Genomic DNA, 18,570 nt, shown 5'->3' with positions numbered 1-18,570 from the left:
CACACACACACACACACACACACACACACACACACACACACACACACACACAAAACTACTCAGCGAGTAAGAGTACCAGCTCCAGTGTCGGGATGACCTGGGGATCAAATCTGGGCTCAGATACTTAGCACCACACCCAAAAATAACTGGCCATGTAACCTTGAGCAAGTTACTTAACCCCGATTGCTTTAAAAAAAAAAAAAGAACAGGACACCTACTGGGGTGAGGACCAGAACGCAGACCAGGAGAGCAGTGACCATACCTCTCCCCAGATCATACCACCTTGGAAGCATTGAAAACTTAGTGACAGCCCCCCTCCACCATCACCCCTAACATGTGAAAAGAAAGACTGAAGTGCACACACACTACCACCACCCCCGCCCTCCCTAGGTGAACAGAGATCAACATGAAATCAAGAAACAGGCTGGGAAAATGAACAAATGACCAAAAAAAAGAGAACCTAACTCTCTAGTCAGCCTACACATGAAAGGAATCTCCCCTATAGCCTCTTTGACAAGTAGATATTTAACCTCTACTTGAAGTCCTCTCAAGGCAGCCCATCCCACTTTGGGAGGGATCTAATGGTGAGGAAGTGTTTCTTGACATCCACCTTACATTTGCTGCTTTGCAATTTCCACCCTTTGCTCCACCCTGATTTTGCCCTCTTGGACCATACAGAACGTGTCTAATCCATCTTCTCCATATCAGTTCTTGAAATATTTGAGCACAGCAATCATGCTCCCCTAAGTTTTCTTTTCACCACTATAAACATGACCAGTTTCTTCAGTTGTCCTCCTACGTCATAAACTCAAGGTCTTTTACCATTGTAATTGCTTTTATTTTTGCATACTTTCCAACTTATTACTGTCTTATTTAAGTAAAGATGAGGTCTGAAGAAGAGGACAGAGTACAATGGGGCATCTCCTCCCTATTCCTAGAAACTCTTCCTCTTAATGCAGCCCAAGATCAAGTCCAAACTTTTTTGGCTACCACATCAGAATGCTGACATATTGAGGTGTCAGTTTGCAAAGAACCCTATATCTTATTTGAAACATTTGCTGTCTGTCTGTGCCTCTTCTATCTTGTGAAGTTGATTTTTTTTGTACCCAAGTGCATGACTTTATATCATCTCTGTTGAATTTCATCTTATTAGATTCAGCCCAGTGTTCTAACTTATCAAAATTCTTTTGGATCCTGATTCTATCATCTAGTGTGTTAGCTATTGCTTTCAGCCTTGTGTATTCTACACATTTGATGGGCATACTATCATGGTTTGATATGAGGAGATGAGATAAGGAGAGACAAATTGTTACCATATATAACTTCCAGTAGGTGAGGTCAGCTGAGACCAAGGCTGGTGGGTAGAGATTTAGAGACTTCCGAAGAGGAGAGAATTTTAAATATCTGCTGTGGTGAGGACCTAGTTAATTAGATAACATGAATTTGTAGTTGATTTAGACAATGTAGTTTCTTAATTTGCTTAGGAGCTTTGGAGCAGAGAAGGAAGATGATAGGGATTTTCCTAAGGCACAGGTCTGAGCCTATCATTCGCCTGTTCACTTAACTCCAGTGGCTTCCTATTGCCTAGGTCAAATATAGACCTCTTCATATGTGTACGTGTATAAATATTCCAGCCTTCCCTTACACACTCAGCCAAACTAGTAGTGTTTTTGTTCTGTACACTCAGTATTTCATCTCTTGTCTGTGCCTTTACAGAAGTTGTGCTCCATGCTTGGAATGAGCTGTCTTTCCCTCTGCCTCTTAAAAATCCCTAGTTTCCTTCAAAGCTCAGTTCAGGTGCTAATTTATGATAGGCCTTTTTGTGATTCCCTCCAGGTACTAGTGATTTTCCCCCTCCCCCAAATTACTTTGTGTTTATTTTGTGTGTCTATGTATATCTATATGTACATTATATACATAATGTTGTCATACATATGTGTGTGTGAGTGTATATATGTATATATATGTTGTCTCCCCTGATACAATAGAAGCTCCTTGGGGGCAAGGACTTTGTCCTTTTTGTGTTTGTATTCCAAGTATTTGACTCATAGTAGGTACCTAATAAATGCCTGTTTCACAAAACTTACATGAAAACTTGATTTATTACAAGAGAAATGAACATGCATGTGGAACCCAAAGGGTTTGCAATCCATACAAAATGTGAATATTTATAACAGTAGGACAAAGGAAGGATGAAAAAACAAAAATCTCCACTTAACTCAAGGGACTTGGGATAGGTAAAGGTGCAGGAAGAAAAACAAAACCCCCCCTGAAGGGGAAGAGTAAGGTGACGGCAAGAGCCATATCCTTTTCCCTTGGGAATTGTTAGACCATGAAGATGTGATGGTCCATTTATCTGCCAGTATACAAACTGCACAAGCAGTTTCTCAGCCTAGTGCAGACTGACTGGCACCAGTCTTGACTCCCAAGAACACACAGGGAATCCAGCTTGGAATGCAAACAACACATTATGTCAGCTCATTTGTCCTTGACACATTCAGGACCTCCTTCATATTCTGGATCCAGTGTTTCCAGAAAATATGGCAGCTCTAAAAGACAAATTCAGGGGACTCCTTAACATTGCCCAACAATTGAAAACCTAAGATTAAGGTTTAGCAGGGTAAGATTAGTGGAAGAACAAGATAGGGGTGGGTGGGGTTTTAAGGGGCTTCAGACTGGATGACTGATCCTTATTGAAATGGTCAAGAACTGTGAATGTTGAGAAGTGAAGCAAGAACAAAGAGGGTTTGAAGGCCCAGAGGTCAAAATGGTGGGAAAAGAGACAGTGGGAGGACAGGAAATTGTAATGAGGTAGGGAAATTTCAGAGCGTAAAATGATAGAGATGGAACTTCTTTGAGCAATGGTAGGTCTAAAGTATATAGCCATAATAGTAACAAAAATAATAAAAACTAGTATTTGTATAATACCTTAAGGTTTGCAAAACACTTATCTTATTTAGTCAATAAGGTGATGGAAAGAGAATAGAAACCACTCGTTAATTATGTTGTAGAGAGAATCCTCAGTCACCTGGATGGTGTGCCTAGCATCAGTAGGACCCAAGTTAAAATCCATCCTTAGATATTTATGAGCTTTGTGACCCTGGAGTCAGTCACTTAACCACTGTCTGTCTCAGTTTCCTCAACTGTGAAATGGGAATAATAGCACCTGTATCACAGGGTTGTTCCATGGATCAGATGAGATAATAATTGTAAAGCCCTTAGCATAGGACCTGGCACACACTAGGCACCCTATGTTAGGTATTATCATTGTTGGATTCTTGTGATTGTTCGATTACGTCTGATTCTTGGTGACCATGCTGTCCAGGGGGGTTCTTTACAAAGACACTGGTATTTCCTTCTTCAGTGAATTAAGGTAAACAGAGATTAAATGCATTTCCCAGGGTCACATAACTAGTAAGTCTCTGAGGCTATCCATTGAGCCATCTAGCTGCCTCCTGTTATTATTATTAGCCATTATTATTTAGGTAGACTTGGACTTCAGGTCTCTGAGATCCACTCTATCTCTGAGATTCTGTTTCTTATCTAGAAATTAGGGAAGAGGTTAATGAACCAAGAAGTCAGGGTATTCCAAGGCTCTTCATTGTGAATATTGTCTACGAGACCGAGTCGGGTTGGGGTGTAGAAGAAAACTGAAGTCATTGAGGACATTGGAATGGAGGGGCCGAGAGTTGGTGGTTGATAGATCTAGACAGGGCTAAGCAAGGAGCTCTTCACAAGCGCTTCCAGTTGGAGTTTAGCAAAGTGTCCTGCTTTGTACTTGACTTCAGGGAATCAGGATCAGCTCCAGTTCAGAGCACAGCTTTTCCATGTTTTTGTTTATTCTTTGCAGCATTGGGCTCAGGTATATTAGGGTTATGTGAGGTTTGATTATTTTTACATGGAAAATAATCTGGACCACTATGGTGGGGATAAGAGTTGCTGGTTTTTTAAAGTAGGAACTTAATTTAGTTATGTAATCTTCCAGTGTATTGGGATCTATAGTAATTTATATGCTCGCCCTTTTACTGAAAGGTAATAGGATTTAGAACTGAAAGTAACTTTAGAAAGCATCTGGGTCCCACCTACCCTGATTAATGTTGGGAAAACAGCCCCATTGTAAGGAAGTGATTTGCACAAGGTTACCCAGGTAGAGTGCTGGGCCTGAGGAAGACTCATCCTCCTGAGTTCAAATCTGGCCTTAGACACTTACTATGAACTGAAGAAGGAATGGTAGACCACTCTAGTATCTTTGCCAAGAAAACCCCAAGTGGGGTCATGAGAGTTGGACATGACTAAAATGACTGAACAACAATAACAAACAACACCCATGTAGGAAGTAGGACAGCTGAACCAAGGTCCTCTGATTCCCAATTCACTTTTCCATTTTGCCTTCAAGATCAGTCAGTCAACCAGCAGTTATTAAGAGCCTACTATGACACCACTAACTTACGTCAGGCATATACTTTGAATCATTGTACCAGTCCTAGTGATGGTTTTGAACTGATTTGTCTACACTGTAAACAATAATCTTTCCTTACAAGAGAATGATTTTTGAGATGTTGGTATATATTGTGTGGCTATGTAACAGAGTAAAACAGATGAGCCTATGGTTGGCTTATGGGATATCTAAATTCTTGACTTATATCATTAGAACCAAAGCCTAACCAATTGAACTAATGAACCACAGGAAAAAAAAAAGAATATCTGATAAGAACTGACATTAAGTAGAGGAAAATTAGGTAACTAGGCAACTTATACACTTAAGATCTATGTATTTAGCAAATCATGAAATAGTCTGTTTTCTGTTTCCTCTAGGAAGAATTTGTGAAATGGAAGGGATCACTATTCTTTAGGTTTGTAAGTTCTCTTGTGGATCAACATCCAGAAATTTCCAGGTATGATATCTTTTCCCAAAAATTTTTGTATATCAGATTACTTAACTAAATTCTTTCTGATAACTTGTGTCTATTTATAGTCTCTTTTCTGCCTAATTAATTTAGCATTAGGCTTCAGTAAATAAAATTTGTGAAAGCAGTGGTGAGCTTTGAACATTATTCAGGCAGTTTATTTATAAATGTTAACCACATTGAGCAGCACATAATTTTCTTAGCATTAGCTATGCTTTATAACCCTGCTTAAGAGTTTCTAATAAGAAAATGTGTCCTGGTTGAGTTAGAATTTATAGAGCAGTAGCCATTGGCTCCTAACTTAATTTTGTTGACCACTAAGTCTAGTCATTAGTGAGAGATTCTTGAGTTTCAAAAAACATAGGCTTTATTCTATAGAGTAGATGTGGAAAGAAGAGTCTTAAGAGCTGGAATGAAGCCCTGTGTATATTAGAGCACATGAATGAATGAAGGCATGTATTAAACCCTTATTGCAGAGCACTGGAAATGCAAATAGCAAAGCAGAGGCAGAACCTATTTTCAAGGAACTCACTTTAGAGTGAGGAAAGGAACACATATAGGAGGTTTCAGTTGCCAGTCAGAAAGGCCTCAGTGTTCTTAGTGAAGGTATATGCATTTATAAAGCACCTACTATGTGCCAGACACTGTGCTAAGAGCTTTTTAAAAAAACAAACATTATGTCCTTTGATCATCACAACTACCCTTCAAGGTAGGTGCTATTCTTATTCCCATTCTGTTGTTGTTAATTGTTTTTCAGTTGTGTCAAACTCTTCATGACCCCGTTTGGGGTTTTCTTGGGAAAGAAACTAGAGTGGTTTGACATTTTTTTTCTCCAGCTTATTTTATGGATAAGAAATTGAGGCAAACAGGGTTAAGTGTCTTACCCAGGGTCACACAGCTAGAAAGTATCTGAGGCCAAATTTTAATTTGGGAAGATGAGTCTTCCTTACTCCAGGCCTGGCACTCTCTCTGCCTAGGTGCCCATTTTACAGTTGAAGAAATTGAGGTAAACAAAGGATAAATGACTTGCCCAGGGTCACAGAACTGAATTTGAATTCAGGTCTTCTGACTCCAGGCCTAGTGCTTTCTCCACTGAGCCACCAGCAGTATCTAGAATACAGCAGCAAGCAGATAGTAATGGGTCTTTCTTTAAAACCATTTCCACGGATAGTTTCCCAACTTTCTGATTTTGAACCATTTGATAAGTCACAAGATTACATGGAAATAAGTCTTACAAGGGTGAGACACTCAGATAGGGGAGCTAAGAAAGAAAAGAAAACATGGTGCTTTGCCAATTGTTAATTCCTATCCTTCTGTAACAGATTTCCTTTGAAATTTATTTTCAAGGGGGTGAGAAATGATCTGTGACAGAGCATGCAACCACTGGATTGTGTTGTATGAATAATTTTTTATAGCAAGTCTGAAATTGGAAAAGGGCATGTTGAATGCCATGGCAAAAGCAACCACTATTGGGAAAAGGTCTTTAAAGAGTTCATTAACTATAAATAGCTTATAATAATGGGTCTCTCTGGTTCTAAATATGGTCTCAAATATTTTCCTCTGTGCTCTCTGTAGAAGGACTTTAGTTTCCATTGAATATTTTTTAAGAGAACATTTCATATATGACAAAACAGTAATAGAAGGTTAATGGTCTAGTTCACATTCTCTAAAGCCATAAATATAAAGTCAAACATTCCTACCCTACTTCCATTTCCCACCCTAAAGCCACCCACCCCTTCCACTGTGCTCTGTGGAATACAGGACTGCTCCAAATTTTCTTGCATCTTAAATCTTTTCCTTCCCCATTCCTTCCATCTTCTGACTCTCACTGAGTCTTGGCTCTCTCTTGTGATGATAGAGACTCTCTAGCTCCCCTTTCCTGTCCTCAACTTCACTATTCTGCTCAGTTTACTGGTTGGGGTGGGGGAGTTGGAATACTTGCTTCCCATTGCCACTTCAGGTTCTCTGCCTGCCTCCATCACTCAAAGCTACTCCTTTGAGGATTTTGCAGTTCTTATCCATCACCCAATAAGAATCTGGGTAACTGTTGTCTCCAGACCTCCAGGGATCTCCATTCTCCTTCCTCAGTGAGTTCAGTACCTAGCTCACAGTATTTTTCTCCTCCTCAACTCCTGCTCCTGTACTAGTAGATTTCAATATACATATTGATAATCCATCAAACATCCTAATTTCCTAGTCTTTTAACTTTTATTCATCTTCGATGACCTATTCTTCTATCTCACTGTAGCCACATACAAACATGGTCATACCTTTGCTCTTGTCATCATCCACATATGTACCACTTCCAGATTCATGAACTCTGAATTTTCCCTATCTAATCACAGTCTGTTGGCATTATTTCTCTTTCTCTGCCTTCCAGTACTAAACCTACTTAGATCTCCAATACTGAATCCTGCCTATGTTATTGACCTCCAGTCCATTGATACCTCAGTTCTCTCTTTTGTACTAGCTGCACTCACCTACTTTCCATGTCTTGACACATTGGTAAACCAGTTCAGCTCTACACTGTTTTCTTCTCTTGAGTCCCTGGCCCCTTTATATTGCCATTTGGACCCTGCTAAACTTAGATCACTCCTATCATCTGCTGCTTTTGCTGTTGCACATGTGTTGCTGAACAGAGGTGGAGAAAATAATGCAACCATTCTGAGTGGACTCGGTGTAAATTTATGTTATATAACCTCAACTGGGCCCTAACTGCTTCTAGGCAGTCCTTTTATACCTCTATAATTAACTCACTGGGCAACTAGGCGGCTCAGTGGATAGAGTGCCAAGCCTGGAGTCAGGAAGACATCTTCCTGAGTCTGGCCTAAGAAATTTCCTAGCTGTGTTACCCTCTCCAAGTCACTTAACCCTGTTTGCCTCATCTGTAAAATGAGATGGAAAAGGGAACAGCAAACTACTCCAGTGTCTTTGCCAAGAAGATACCAAATGGGATCACAAAGAATTGCATATGACTGAAATGACTGAACAACAACAGAAAATTAACTCGCTATCCAAATACAGCCTCCTATGGCTCCCCCTCCCCCTTCCCTCTTGTCTGAGAACATTGTCTCATGTTTTATTGAAAAAATTGAGGCCTTTCACCGAGAGCTCCATCTTCTCTCTCTTTCTCCTTATCTCACATCAGCCAGATGCCTTCTCTCCTATCTCCTTTTTCACCTCATTTCACACAAAGAAGTGACTTTTCTCCTTACTAAGGCCAATCCCTTTACATGCACAAGTGATCCCATTTCTCCCTGTCTTCCCCACCAGATTGCCCCGCTCTGGCATCTCCACTCTTATTTGTCTTCAGTCTCTCCCTTTCTACTGGTTCCTTCCCTACTGCCTACAAACTTGCTCATATCTCCTCCATTAATTTAAAAAGCCCTCACTTGATCCATCCATTTCAACTAGCTCTTGTCCCATATCTCTAATCTTTTTTAGCCAAACTCGAGAAGGGTGTCGGCAGGGTACCTTCACATTCTCTTCTCATATCTGTGTAGTCTGTCTTCTGACCTCATTGTTCAACTGAAACAGCTCTCTCCAAAATTACAAATGATTTTCTAATTGCCAAGTCCAGTGGTCTGTTCTCAGTCCTCATCCTTCTTGACCTATCTGCAGCCTTTGACACTGTCAATCTTGTTCTTGATATTTTTTTCTTTCTAGGTTTTCAAGATACTGCTTTCTCCTAGTTTTCTTCCTACTAGTCTGACTGCTTCTGTTAGTCTCCTTTGCTGGGTTTTCATCCAGGTCATTCCTGCTAAGCCTGAATGTTTCATAGTTTGCAATTCTCTTCTCTTTTCTCTCTTAACTCTTTCCCTTGGTGATCTCATCAGCCCACATGGATTGATTCAGTTATCATCTATCTTGATTCTCAAATCTATATATAACCTGACCCCTCTTGCTGACCTCCAGCCTTAAATCTTCAACTGCCTATTAGACATCCCAAACCAGATGTCCCGCAAACATCTTAAATTCAACATGTTCCAAACTGAGCTCATTATTTTTACCCCTAAACCCTTTCTGCTTCCAAACTTCTCTATTGTCACCACCATTCTCCTAGTCCCCCAGCCTCAGTGGTGTCAGCTTCAGCTCTGACTCTTTCTCACTGTTCATATACAGTCTTTTGCCAAAAGCTGTCAATTATAAGTTTGAAATGTCTCTCAATTATGCCCCCTTTACCCTTCTGATAACTGTCATAACCCTGGTGTGATGATCCTTCATTTAATTGCTCCTGAACTTTTGGCGATGACCTATTGTTGAGTCTGTCTGTCGAGTCTCTTCCCACTCAAGTCCATCCTCCATTTAGCTATCAAAGTGATTTTCCTAAAATTGAGGTCTGACTATGTCACTTCCCTACTCAGTAAACTCTAGTAGCTCCCTGTTGCCTCCAGGATCAGTTAAAAAACCCTATGGTTTGCGTTCAAAACCCTTCAGAAACTAGGACTCTCTTCCCTGCCACCTCTCAAATCTTATACCTTATACCCCTCCATGTACTGTTTGATCCAGTTATGGTGACCTCCTTCCTTTTCCATGAACAAGACACTTCATCTCCAGGCTCCAGGCATTTCTCTGGCTATTCACTCATGCCCAGAGTGCTCTCCTTCCTCATCTCTGTCTCCAGGCTTCTTTGACTTCCTTCAAGTCCTAGCTAAAATTGCCTTCTGCAGGAAGCATTTCCCAACCCCTATTAATTCTAGTACCTTGCCTCTGTTAATTATTTTGTGTTTATCCTTTATATAGCTTGTTTGTACATAGTTGTATGTTGTTTTCCCCTTTATTTGTTTGGAGCTCCTTGAGATAAGGGACTGCTTTTTGTTTTTCTTTGTATGCTCAGTGCTTAGCATAGTACCTGGCACATAGGCACTTAATAAATATTTATGACTAATTTATTGTGAATTTTCCTTTTTTGGACTGGGAGGTAGACCATGCTAGTTATGTAAGGCTCTACCATAATTTATACCTTCAATACAGGGACCAGGTCTTTGTAGCTCTAATGTCATCCCAAGCATAATTAGAGGTATTTAATAATATTTTCTAATAATGAACAGAGGGGTAAAAATGTTCTTCAGTCACATACAAATTCCCTGACATTTCTTAATTCTGGACAGGTCATTTGCACATAAAAGAATAATGGTACCTAAAACATCCTGTGAATCTTTTATGGAGGAGAAGGATTATGATACAGAAAGGAATTTGGGGGAGTAGGGAAAGGGTAAAAAAAAAAAAGCAACCACCAGGAAGAGTAGCTTTTCCTCCCTTCTCCCTGTCCTATTTCCCTACTAACAAATAATCCATCTCCAAGTTCAGCCTCCCACATTCTGAGATTCTGTTTAAAATCTAGTTTGACTATGAAACCATGCTTTTCCTATCTCCTAAAAGAGCAGTCAGACTCTCTTAAGTCAATATGTTCTCCTTTCCCTAGCCTGAAAAACAGATTTTTTTATTTGCCTTAAATGTACTCAAAGTGAGAAGCAGCTAGATGGCTTAGTGGATAGAGTGCTGGACCTGGAGTCAGGAAGACCTGGGTTCAAATTTGGCCTAACCTACTAAGCTGTGTGACCCTAGGCAAGTCACTTAACCTCTTTTGCTCTTAATCCACTGGAGGAGGAAATGACAATTTCTTTGTAAAAAATATCTTTGTAAAAAAAAAAAAAAACAACCCATAGACAGTATGGTCCATGGGGGTCACGAATAGTTAGACATAACTGAACAGCAATATTCAAGGTCTTTTCATGAATATTTCATAGTGAGGTAACAGGCAGCAGTGGCAAAAGGATGAACTTATTTTGAAACCAGTTTGACTTCATTAGGCTCTGTGAATGTATAAGTTTGCATGGTAGTTGTAGCTGGTCTTGTGTTACATTGACCTTCAGCAGCATAGTCTTACTATGAAATGCTGAGAGTTTCCCTTGAGTCCACTAGGTGGTGTCATTGCAGCATCATATTAATGATTCATAAAGGAACAAATTGCCAGTTTCCAGGAGGGACTTAGCAGATCGCTGCTTTAGTCTGGCATACACAATTTGGCTTAGGAGGAAGTCTGAACTAAGTTAGATTTTGCTGCCTCTTCCTAAATCTAAAAATGAAAATGATAAGAGGAGGGAGCAGGTAGGTGGTGCAGTGAATAGAGCACTGGCCCTGGAGTCAGGAGGACCTGAGTTCAAATCCAGCCTCAGACACTTGACACACTTACTAGCCCTGTGACTTTGGGCAAGTTACTTAACCCCAATTGCCCTCTAAAAAACAAACAAAAAAAAAGTTGAGGTCTCTTTTTGGCCTTCCAAGACTGTTAGGAATTGAGCTTTTTGTCTTCAGCAGAATGATACTCATTGCTTAGGTTTAACTACTTTTATAGGATGAAATAACTCCGAATCTTCTAGGGTTTGCAGATAAGTAGAGTTCCATTTTTTTTTTGGTCCATGTTAATTGCTCTGCTAAACTATTGAGTTTTATTATAGGACTCTATATTTAATAATCTAGTCACCTGCAAAACAGATTATTTTGGAAAATTTCATCTGAAAAAAGACAGTATAGTTAATCAGTACCCTTCTTTCCTTCGTTTGTCAAAGTATCTATCAGGTTTTGAAAGTTTAGTCCAAGTTGGAACTTGAGCCTTTAAAAAGCTAACCTGTATAATGACAGAGATTGAGAATGAATGGCACACACCACCTGTAGCTCCTAAAAACTCATATTGAGGTACTTGACGAACTCAGTTTTTATTTTAGACCTGAATTTTCTGTATGAAGCCAGCCTTTTAACAATATTGTTGGGGGCGGTTAGGTGGTGCAGTGAGTAAAGCGCCACTCCGGAGTTCAGTTCTGGCCTCAGACACTTAACACCCACACACAAAAAAACTAGCCTTGTAACCTTGGGCAAGTAACTTAACCCCAGTTGCCCTCCAAAAAAGGCAAATACTCCCCCCAATATTGTTAGTTTTATTTATTTTGATGGCTCTTTAAATGAACTACTTACTAAGTGATAGATTTACAGGTTGCATGAAAGCCTTCTGATAGCTACTTCTTCTCTTGACTTTGTATATAAATAGATTAACATTTGACTTTCCAAGCATAGCCCTGAATAAGGACCCTTCTTATGGTAGTAGTGTAGATGATTCTGAGAACCAGTAGTAGTTGATATAAGTTACTTTAAATTTCAAGAGTAGATTTCCTGTCCTTCCAGGTTTAACAGTGGTCCAACCCAGCCCCTATTATTTAGGGAAAAAAACAAATATTGTTACAACATGACAATCTAGACTGTAATACAGCATTACAGCTCAGTGAATTGTATGTGAGGAATTTTTGATTAAACTTTGTCAAGACCTAAGACTTTTTTCCATCTCTACTTTATCAGTCATCTTTAACTACTTGACAAAGGAGATCTCTCTTTAGGAATCCAATTCTTCTCTGCCAGAACTTCACTGCTTCTTTTGAGGGTTCCCAGACTCACAACCTTTGTATTATCCTTGATTCCTCACTATCCCTCACACCATATATCCAGTAAGTAATTTGCCTAATCTTGTTCTACCTAAAATATCTTTTTTTCTCTACTCATATAGCCACCACCCCAGTGTAGTGTCACCCAGACTATTGCAATAACCTTCTATTTGGCCACCAAGATTCAGGTCTCTCCCTGTGTGAATCCATCCTCCACACAGATGCCAAAGTTATATTTTTAAAATTAATAATAAAAGCATCTGCTATGTGCCAGGCACTGTGCTAACTGCTTTACAAATATCATTTGATAAAGCACAGATCTGACTGTCACTTTCTTGCTTAATAAATTCTTCCTTTTGCCTCTAGGATCAAATGTAAGTACATCTGTCAGTCATTTAAAGTCCTTAACCACCTGGCCCTAATCTACCTTTCCAGACAATATATTACTTTCTTTGTCTTACTCTGTAGTATAGCCAGACTGGCTTCCTAATTGTTGGCCTACACAATACTCCCATTTTACGTCCACTTCTCAAAGTCCTTTCCTTCAAAACCTTGTTTAAGCAATACCTTCTACATGAAGCCTTTCCTATTCCCTTCAATCCCCAGCTCCCATTGCCCTCCCCTCAAGAAACTTACCTTGTATTTATTTTGTATACATTTATTTATATACATGTTGTCTCCCAGTAGAATGTAAATCCTATGAGGGCAGAGACTATTTGATTTCTGTCTTTGTATGCCCAACTTCTAGCACAATGAATGACACCTGATCGGCATTTCCTAAATGCTTGTCGATTGACTGATTGATTTCCATACAGAACTGGTTAAAGACAACATATTTTATCTAGGATCTACTGGCTAGCTATCATTGCAGCAAACCACTGTTTCATATTGGCTTTTATTATATTTTTTCCCCCCATGGATTTCCCTTCATTTCAATAGGATTACATTCTTGCCCTCCCAAGCTCTCCCAATAGTTACTTCCTGTTTCTTAAGTGAATAGTCAGTTCTTGGTTACTTATATAGATTACCAGCTCCATATTTTTTTTTATATATTCAGACTTCCAGGGTGTTGGGTTTTTTTTTTTATGCAATTGGGGTTAAGTAACTTACTCAAGGTTACACAGCCAGTTATTTCTGGGTGTGGTACTAAGTATCTGAGCTGGATTCGATCCCAGGTCATCCTGACTCTGGGGCTGGTGCTCTTACTCGCTGAGCTCTTACTCTCTTACTTACAGCTTACCCACCTGGCCGCCCCAAGAGTATAGAGTCTTAAAGGAAGGTTATCCAGAATATCAGCTGATTGTATCTAATAGGAGAGTGGGACATGAGATATAGATATGTACTCTAAAATGTATGTGTACAGATAACATTAGTGTTCTTGCCACTTTAAGGCCTTGTAACCAGAAATTGAGGGAGATTATCCTGCTACCAGCAAGGATAAAGGAGGAGAATGCTATAGCTACCACCATTCTCCTTTTATTTTTAATTAACTAATTTTAAGCTTTCTTTCTTTTCTTTTTTTGCTTTTTGGAGGGGGGAAGGCGGGGCAGTTGGGGTTAAGTGACTTGCCCAAGGTCACATGGCTAGTAAGTGAGGCCGGATTTGAATTCAGGGCCGGTGCTCTATTCACTGTGGCATCTCACTGCCCCCAGCTTTCTTTATTTTTAAATTTTGAGTTCCAAATTCTGTCTCTCCCCTCCCCTTTTTTTTTCTTTTAATTTTGTGAGGAGGCCCATTATACAATGCTTCTGTGAGATTATCCCTGATCCTACTGGCCCAAATTCAGTTTGGTTGTGATTAGAGTGCTATTTGGAAACAGGATATCATGAATAAAGAACTAATATCATTAATCTGTAATCTTTCAAAGATTCCTGTAATGAGTATTCTTTGAATTACTTTCTTGATTCACATTGTTATGGACATTAAGCTCAAAATGGAAGGGAAATGGCCCAGGTTTTCAGTCTACTTATTGAATTGGGGTTTTTTGTTTGTTTTTTGTTTTGGGGTTTTTTGTTTTTTAAAGTGTGTCTGAATAATAATAGACTGTTAAAAATTTAGAAAAAATCCTGGCAGGGAAAAATCTTGACTGACCTTGATTGCCAAAAAGGGAAGTTGTTGAGAGACAGGCAAAATGAACTAAATTTGTATTTTCCTTTTGATCTGAAACAGCAAGGCCCCCTTAGGGACAGACAGGATGCAGCATGTACCAGACAGGTCTTTAATCTCCCTCACCACCTCCTCTCAGGGCAGACAGACTAGCCTTGCTGAAGCCACAAGGCACCTGCAGGGAGGAATCCAGCCAACCTGACCACCTCCTCTCAGGCAGGCCGTAGTGAAGAGAGCCCATATCTCCAGTCCCCTGAGCACTGCAGAATAGCAATGCCCCTCAGACCACTAGCCCAGCTTCCAGTTCAACCTTTGCAGCTGACATAGGAGCAGCCCTTGTGGAAATATGTCTTGGCTGAATCAGCTGCAGCTGCTGAGGACCGGAAAAGTCCTCACCACCAAATGGTTCAGTATCAGATAATGGACAGAATGGTTCTACCAGTGGAGATCCTAAGTACCATAGGGCCCTTCTGTCTGACTTAGAGTTGAAACCTCCTACATGTGCCTATTCTCTCCACCCTATCATCCCAGCCCAGATGAGAATGTGAACTCCTCAAGAGCAGAAGCCAGCTAGCCTTTCTATTTCAATCCCTGAGTGTAGCATAGGGCATCGCTAGTGGTAAGTGCTCGATGAAAGCTTTTTTGTTCGTTCGTTCACTCATCCCTTGGAAGACCATAGTGCCTCATTTGGTGAAGGTCAGCACCGTCTGTTGGAGAAGCATTTGCTGGGTGAAAGTGTAGTCCATCTTTGCAGTCACATCTCTGTGTGCCTTGCAGAGTCACTGTGTCCCAGGTGGCTGCTTCCGAGCAGTAAGTGGACTCTCTCTGTTTGGCCCCCTTCCCTTGCAGCTTTGGAGAGTTCTGCCTGGTTCACCTCCTACTGAAGAGGAACCCGGGCATGTTCTTCCAGAACTTCATCGAGTGCATCTTCCACTTCAACAGCTACGACAAGCACGCGAAGTACAACAAATTCCCCCAGTCAGAGAGGTCAGTCGGCCGCGGGGCTGGGGCCTGGGGCCGAACGGATGGACGGCGGGCGGTGTAAGGACAGACCGACACCAGCGCCTGTAATGGCATCCCCTCGGTGCATTTGTGCATTGAGTTTATAGGGCTTAAGGGGAAGTTAGGGTGTCTTGTAAAGATCTGGCTTTACGTGTCCGTGTCAATGCATTAAAGCTCTGTTTTTGTCATAGAGAAAAACAGCTCTTTTCATTGAAGGGAAAGAACAACAAAGAGAAACGCATGTGGATCTACAAGTTCCTCCTAGAGCACTTCACCGATGAGCAGAGGTTCAACGTGACTTCAAAAATCAGCCTGAACATTTTGGGTACGCCTGGTGTTTTGGGGACAGAACACATATTTGAACATTTTAAGAGCTGTACTGACAGTGCCCTCTGCAGGTCTGTAGCAAATAGGAGTCTCCTGCTGCAAGACTTCCCTTGGTTTTTGTTGTTTTGTTCTTCTTCCTTGCTTCCACGATTTCCCATCTCACTCCTCCTGGCCCCCCCAGAAGGGCTTTCCGAGGCTATAGCATAACACTCTTCATGTGGTTTTACAGGGTCTCTAGAAGTGTCATCTTTTGTGCTCTCTCCCAGCTTGCTTTGTGGATGGCATTCTACCCCTGGATATGGAAGCCAATGAACTGCTTTCAGATACATTTGAAGTTCTGAGTTCAAAGGAGATCAAACTGTTGGCAATGAGATCCAAACCAGATAAAGACCTCCAAATAGAAGATGATGAACTGGCCATGGCTAGTGTAGTCATGCAGGAAGCACAGAAAAAAATAATTTCACAAGTGAGTATACCATATCCTCTCTTGTAATGTATAACCATAGGAATGCACATTGCATAGCATTTAAAAATAGTAAAAATTCTTGGGGGGGCAGCTAGGTGGCTCAGTGAGTAAAGCACTAGCCCCGGAGTCAGGAGGACCCGAGTTCGGTTCCGGTCTCAGATACTTAACACCCACGCAAAAAAACTAGCCATATAACCTTGGGCAAGTTACTTAATCCCAATTGCCCTCCAAAAAGGCAAAAAAAAAAAAAAAAAGAACTCCAACAAATAATTACTTAATTTGGGGGTGGCTAGGTGGCGAAGTGATAGAGCACCGGCCTTGGAGGCAGGAGGACCTGAGTTCAAATCCTGCCTCAGACACTTAACACAAAAAGCTAGCCATGTGACCTTGGGCAAGTCACTAAACCCCAACTGCCCTCCAAAAAGCAAAAAAAAAAAAAAATCTCTTGGGACTAGTCCTAATTTTGCCACCTGTTAAGTTCCGTCTTGCCAAATTACTTATTCTGTGTCCCTTGCCCACCTTATAAAATGGAGCCAAAATTAATCCTATTTCCTGAATACTGAAGGCCCTTTTAAAATTGATGATATATATTAAAAGGACATGCAGTAACTTCAGGGAAGAACTTAACAAGACTCATGGAGAACTGGAGCTTTGTAGGACCTTAGAGATCTTCTTATTCAGCCTCCTCATTTTATAACTGTGGCTCAAGAAGTTAAGTGACTTACTAAGAATCATCTACAGGCATACCTCGGAGATGCTGTGGGTTTGGTTCCAGACCACTGCAATAAAGCAGGTCACGTGAATCTTTTGGCTTCCCACTGCATATGAAAGTTAGGCTTACACTATACCGTCTTCTATTAAGTATGCAATAGTATTATGTCTAAAAACACAATGTACATACCTTAATTAAAAATACTTGATTGCTAAAAAATGCTAACCATCATCTGAACTTTCAGCAGGTCATTTTTTTTTTTTTTTTGCTGTTAAAGGGTCTTGTCTCAATATTTATGGCTGCTGACTACCCAGGGTGGTGTTTGCTGAAGGTTGGGGTGACTGTGTCAGTTTCTTAAAATAAGACAACAATGAAGTTTGCCATATCAATTGACTTTTAGGAAATATTTCTCTGTCATATGTGATGCTGTTTGATAGCATCTTACCCACAGTAGAATTTCTTTCAAAATTGGAATCAGTCCTCTCAAACCTTGCTGCTGCTTTATCAACTAGGTTTATGTTATATTCTTCAGTATTGTTGTGTGTTAGGGAGTGAGGCCCAAGGAGGGGGAGAGAGACAGGGAAATGACTGGTCCATGGAGCAGTCAGAACACGCACAACATTATCAATTAAGTTCATCATCTTATATGGGCATAGTTTGTGACATTCCATTATAATACTAACATCAAAGATCATTAATCACAGATCACCATAACAGATATAGTAATCATGAAAAACTTAAGAATATTGTGAGACTTGCCAAAGTGTGATACAGAGACATGATGTGAGCACATGCTATCAAAAAAATGGCACTGATAGACTTGCTCAGTGCAGGGTTGCCACAAACCTTTAGTTTGTAAAAAAAAAAAAAACACAGTATCTGTAAAGCACAATAAAATGAAGTGCAGTAAAATAAAGTGTGCCCATCATAAGATGGTGACAGACTTGGAATTAGATAACTCAGGTCTCTAGACTCCAGTGTTCCTTTCACTATATCATCCTGACTCCAGAACATCTTCAGATTAAAGAGGAGAAATCATATTTGTGTTGAATGCTTTCCCACTATAACTGTATTTAATTCTAAGAATTTACATGTAAAAAAAATTGAGGATAGTAACCAATCTGAATTATAAACTATCAAGAAATATTAAATTGTGTATTTATTAGGTGTTTATAGTAAACCTAGCACTCTGCTAGGTGCTTTGGAAAATACAAAGAACTTTAAAACTGTAGAGTCTAATCATGGAGAGTTTACATTTAGGACATTTTTGCCAGTAGCAAAATGAAATGTCTCTAGTTACCTGACATAAAACTCGTTTTAGTTTCATTTCCTAAAAAAGAAACTTGATTAAGTGGGCTGTACATACAGCCTACAGCTGAGATGCAAGATTTCTTTCTGAAATGCTGTAGGACTTTTAAGAAGTCATTTTACCTCTTCCTGATAGTTTCCTTATTTTAAAAATGAGGATAATATCCATCTTATTTCTGTTTCACAACTTTGTCTAAGTTTGTCAGATATGAAAAAAAAAATCAACATTGTAAACTGTGGGAAAAGGTTTTGACATTCAGAAGTTTATAATTTATGATATCTAAAACATAGTTTGTTGTATGACTA

The 18,570-nt window shown here is 40.0% G+C and overlaps 1 protein-coding gene across 2 annotated transcripts in view; it reads left to right on the top strand.

The window, feature by feature from the left end:
• Positions 1 to 18,570, top strand: part of NCAPD3 (non-SMC condensin II complex subunit D3) — a 127,030-nt gene that overhangs the window by 86,920 nt on the left and 21,540 nt on the right. For both annotated transcript variants that reach the window (XM_069080117.1, XM_069080116.1), the window contains exons 24-27: positions 4,816 to 4,895; positions 15,299 to 15,436; positions 15,643 to 15,776; positions 16,045 to 16,244. In XM_069080117.1, coding sequence (XP_068936218.1) covers positions 4,816 to 4,895; positions 15,299 to 15,436; positions 15,643 to 15,776; positions 16,045 to 16,244 — 552 coding nt within the window. The remainder of the gene's footprint in view (positions 1 to 4,815; positions 4,896 to 15,298; positions 15,437 to 15,642; positions 15,777 to 16,044; positions 16,245 to 18,570) is intronic.

This window comes from Petaurus breviceps, unplaced genomic scaffold (assembly GCF_028583685.1).
Source record: "Petaurus breviceps papuanus isolate PSGF00001 unplaced genomic scaffold, PetGlider_PUasm1.0 91133, whole genome shotgun sequence".
Lineage (NCBI taxonomy): Eukaryota > Metazoa > Chordata > Mammalia > Diprotodontia > Petauridae > Petaurus > Petaurus breviceps.
The sequence above is the reverse complement of the archived record's forward strand: the minus strand, read 5'-3'. Positions and strand labels throughout refer to the sequence as shown.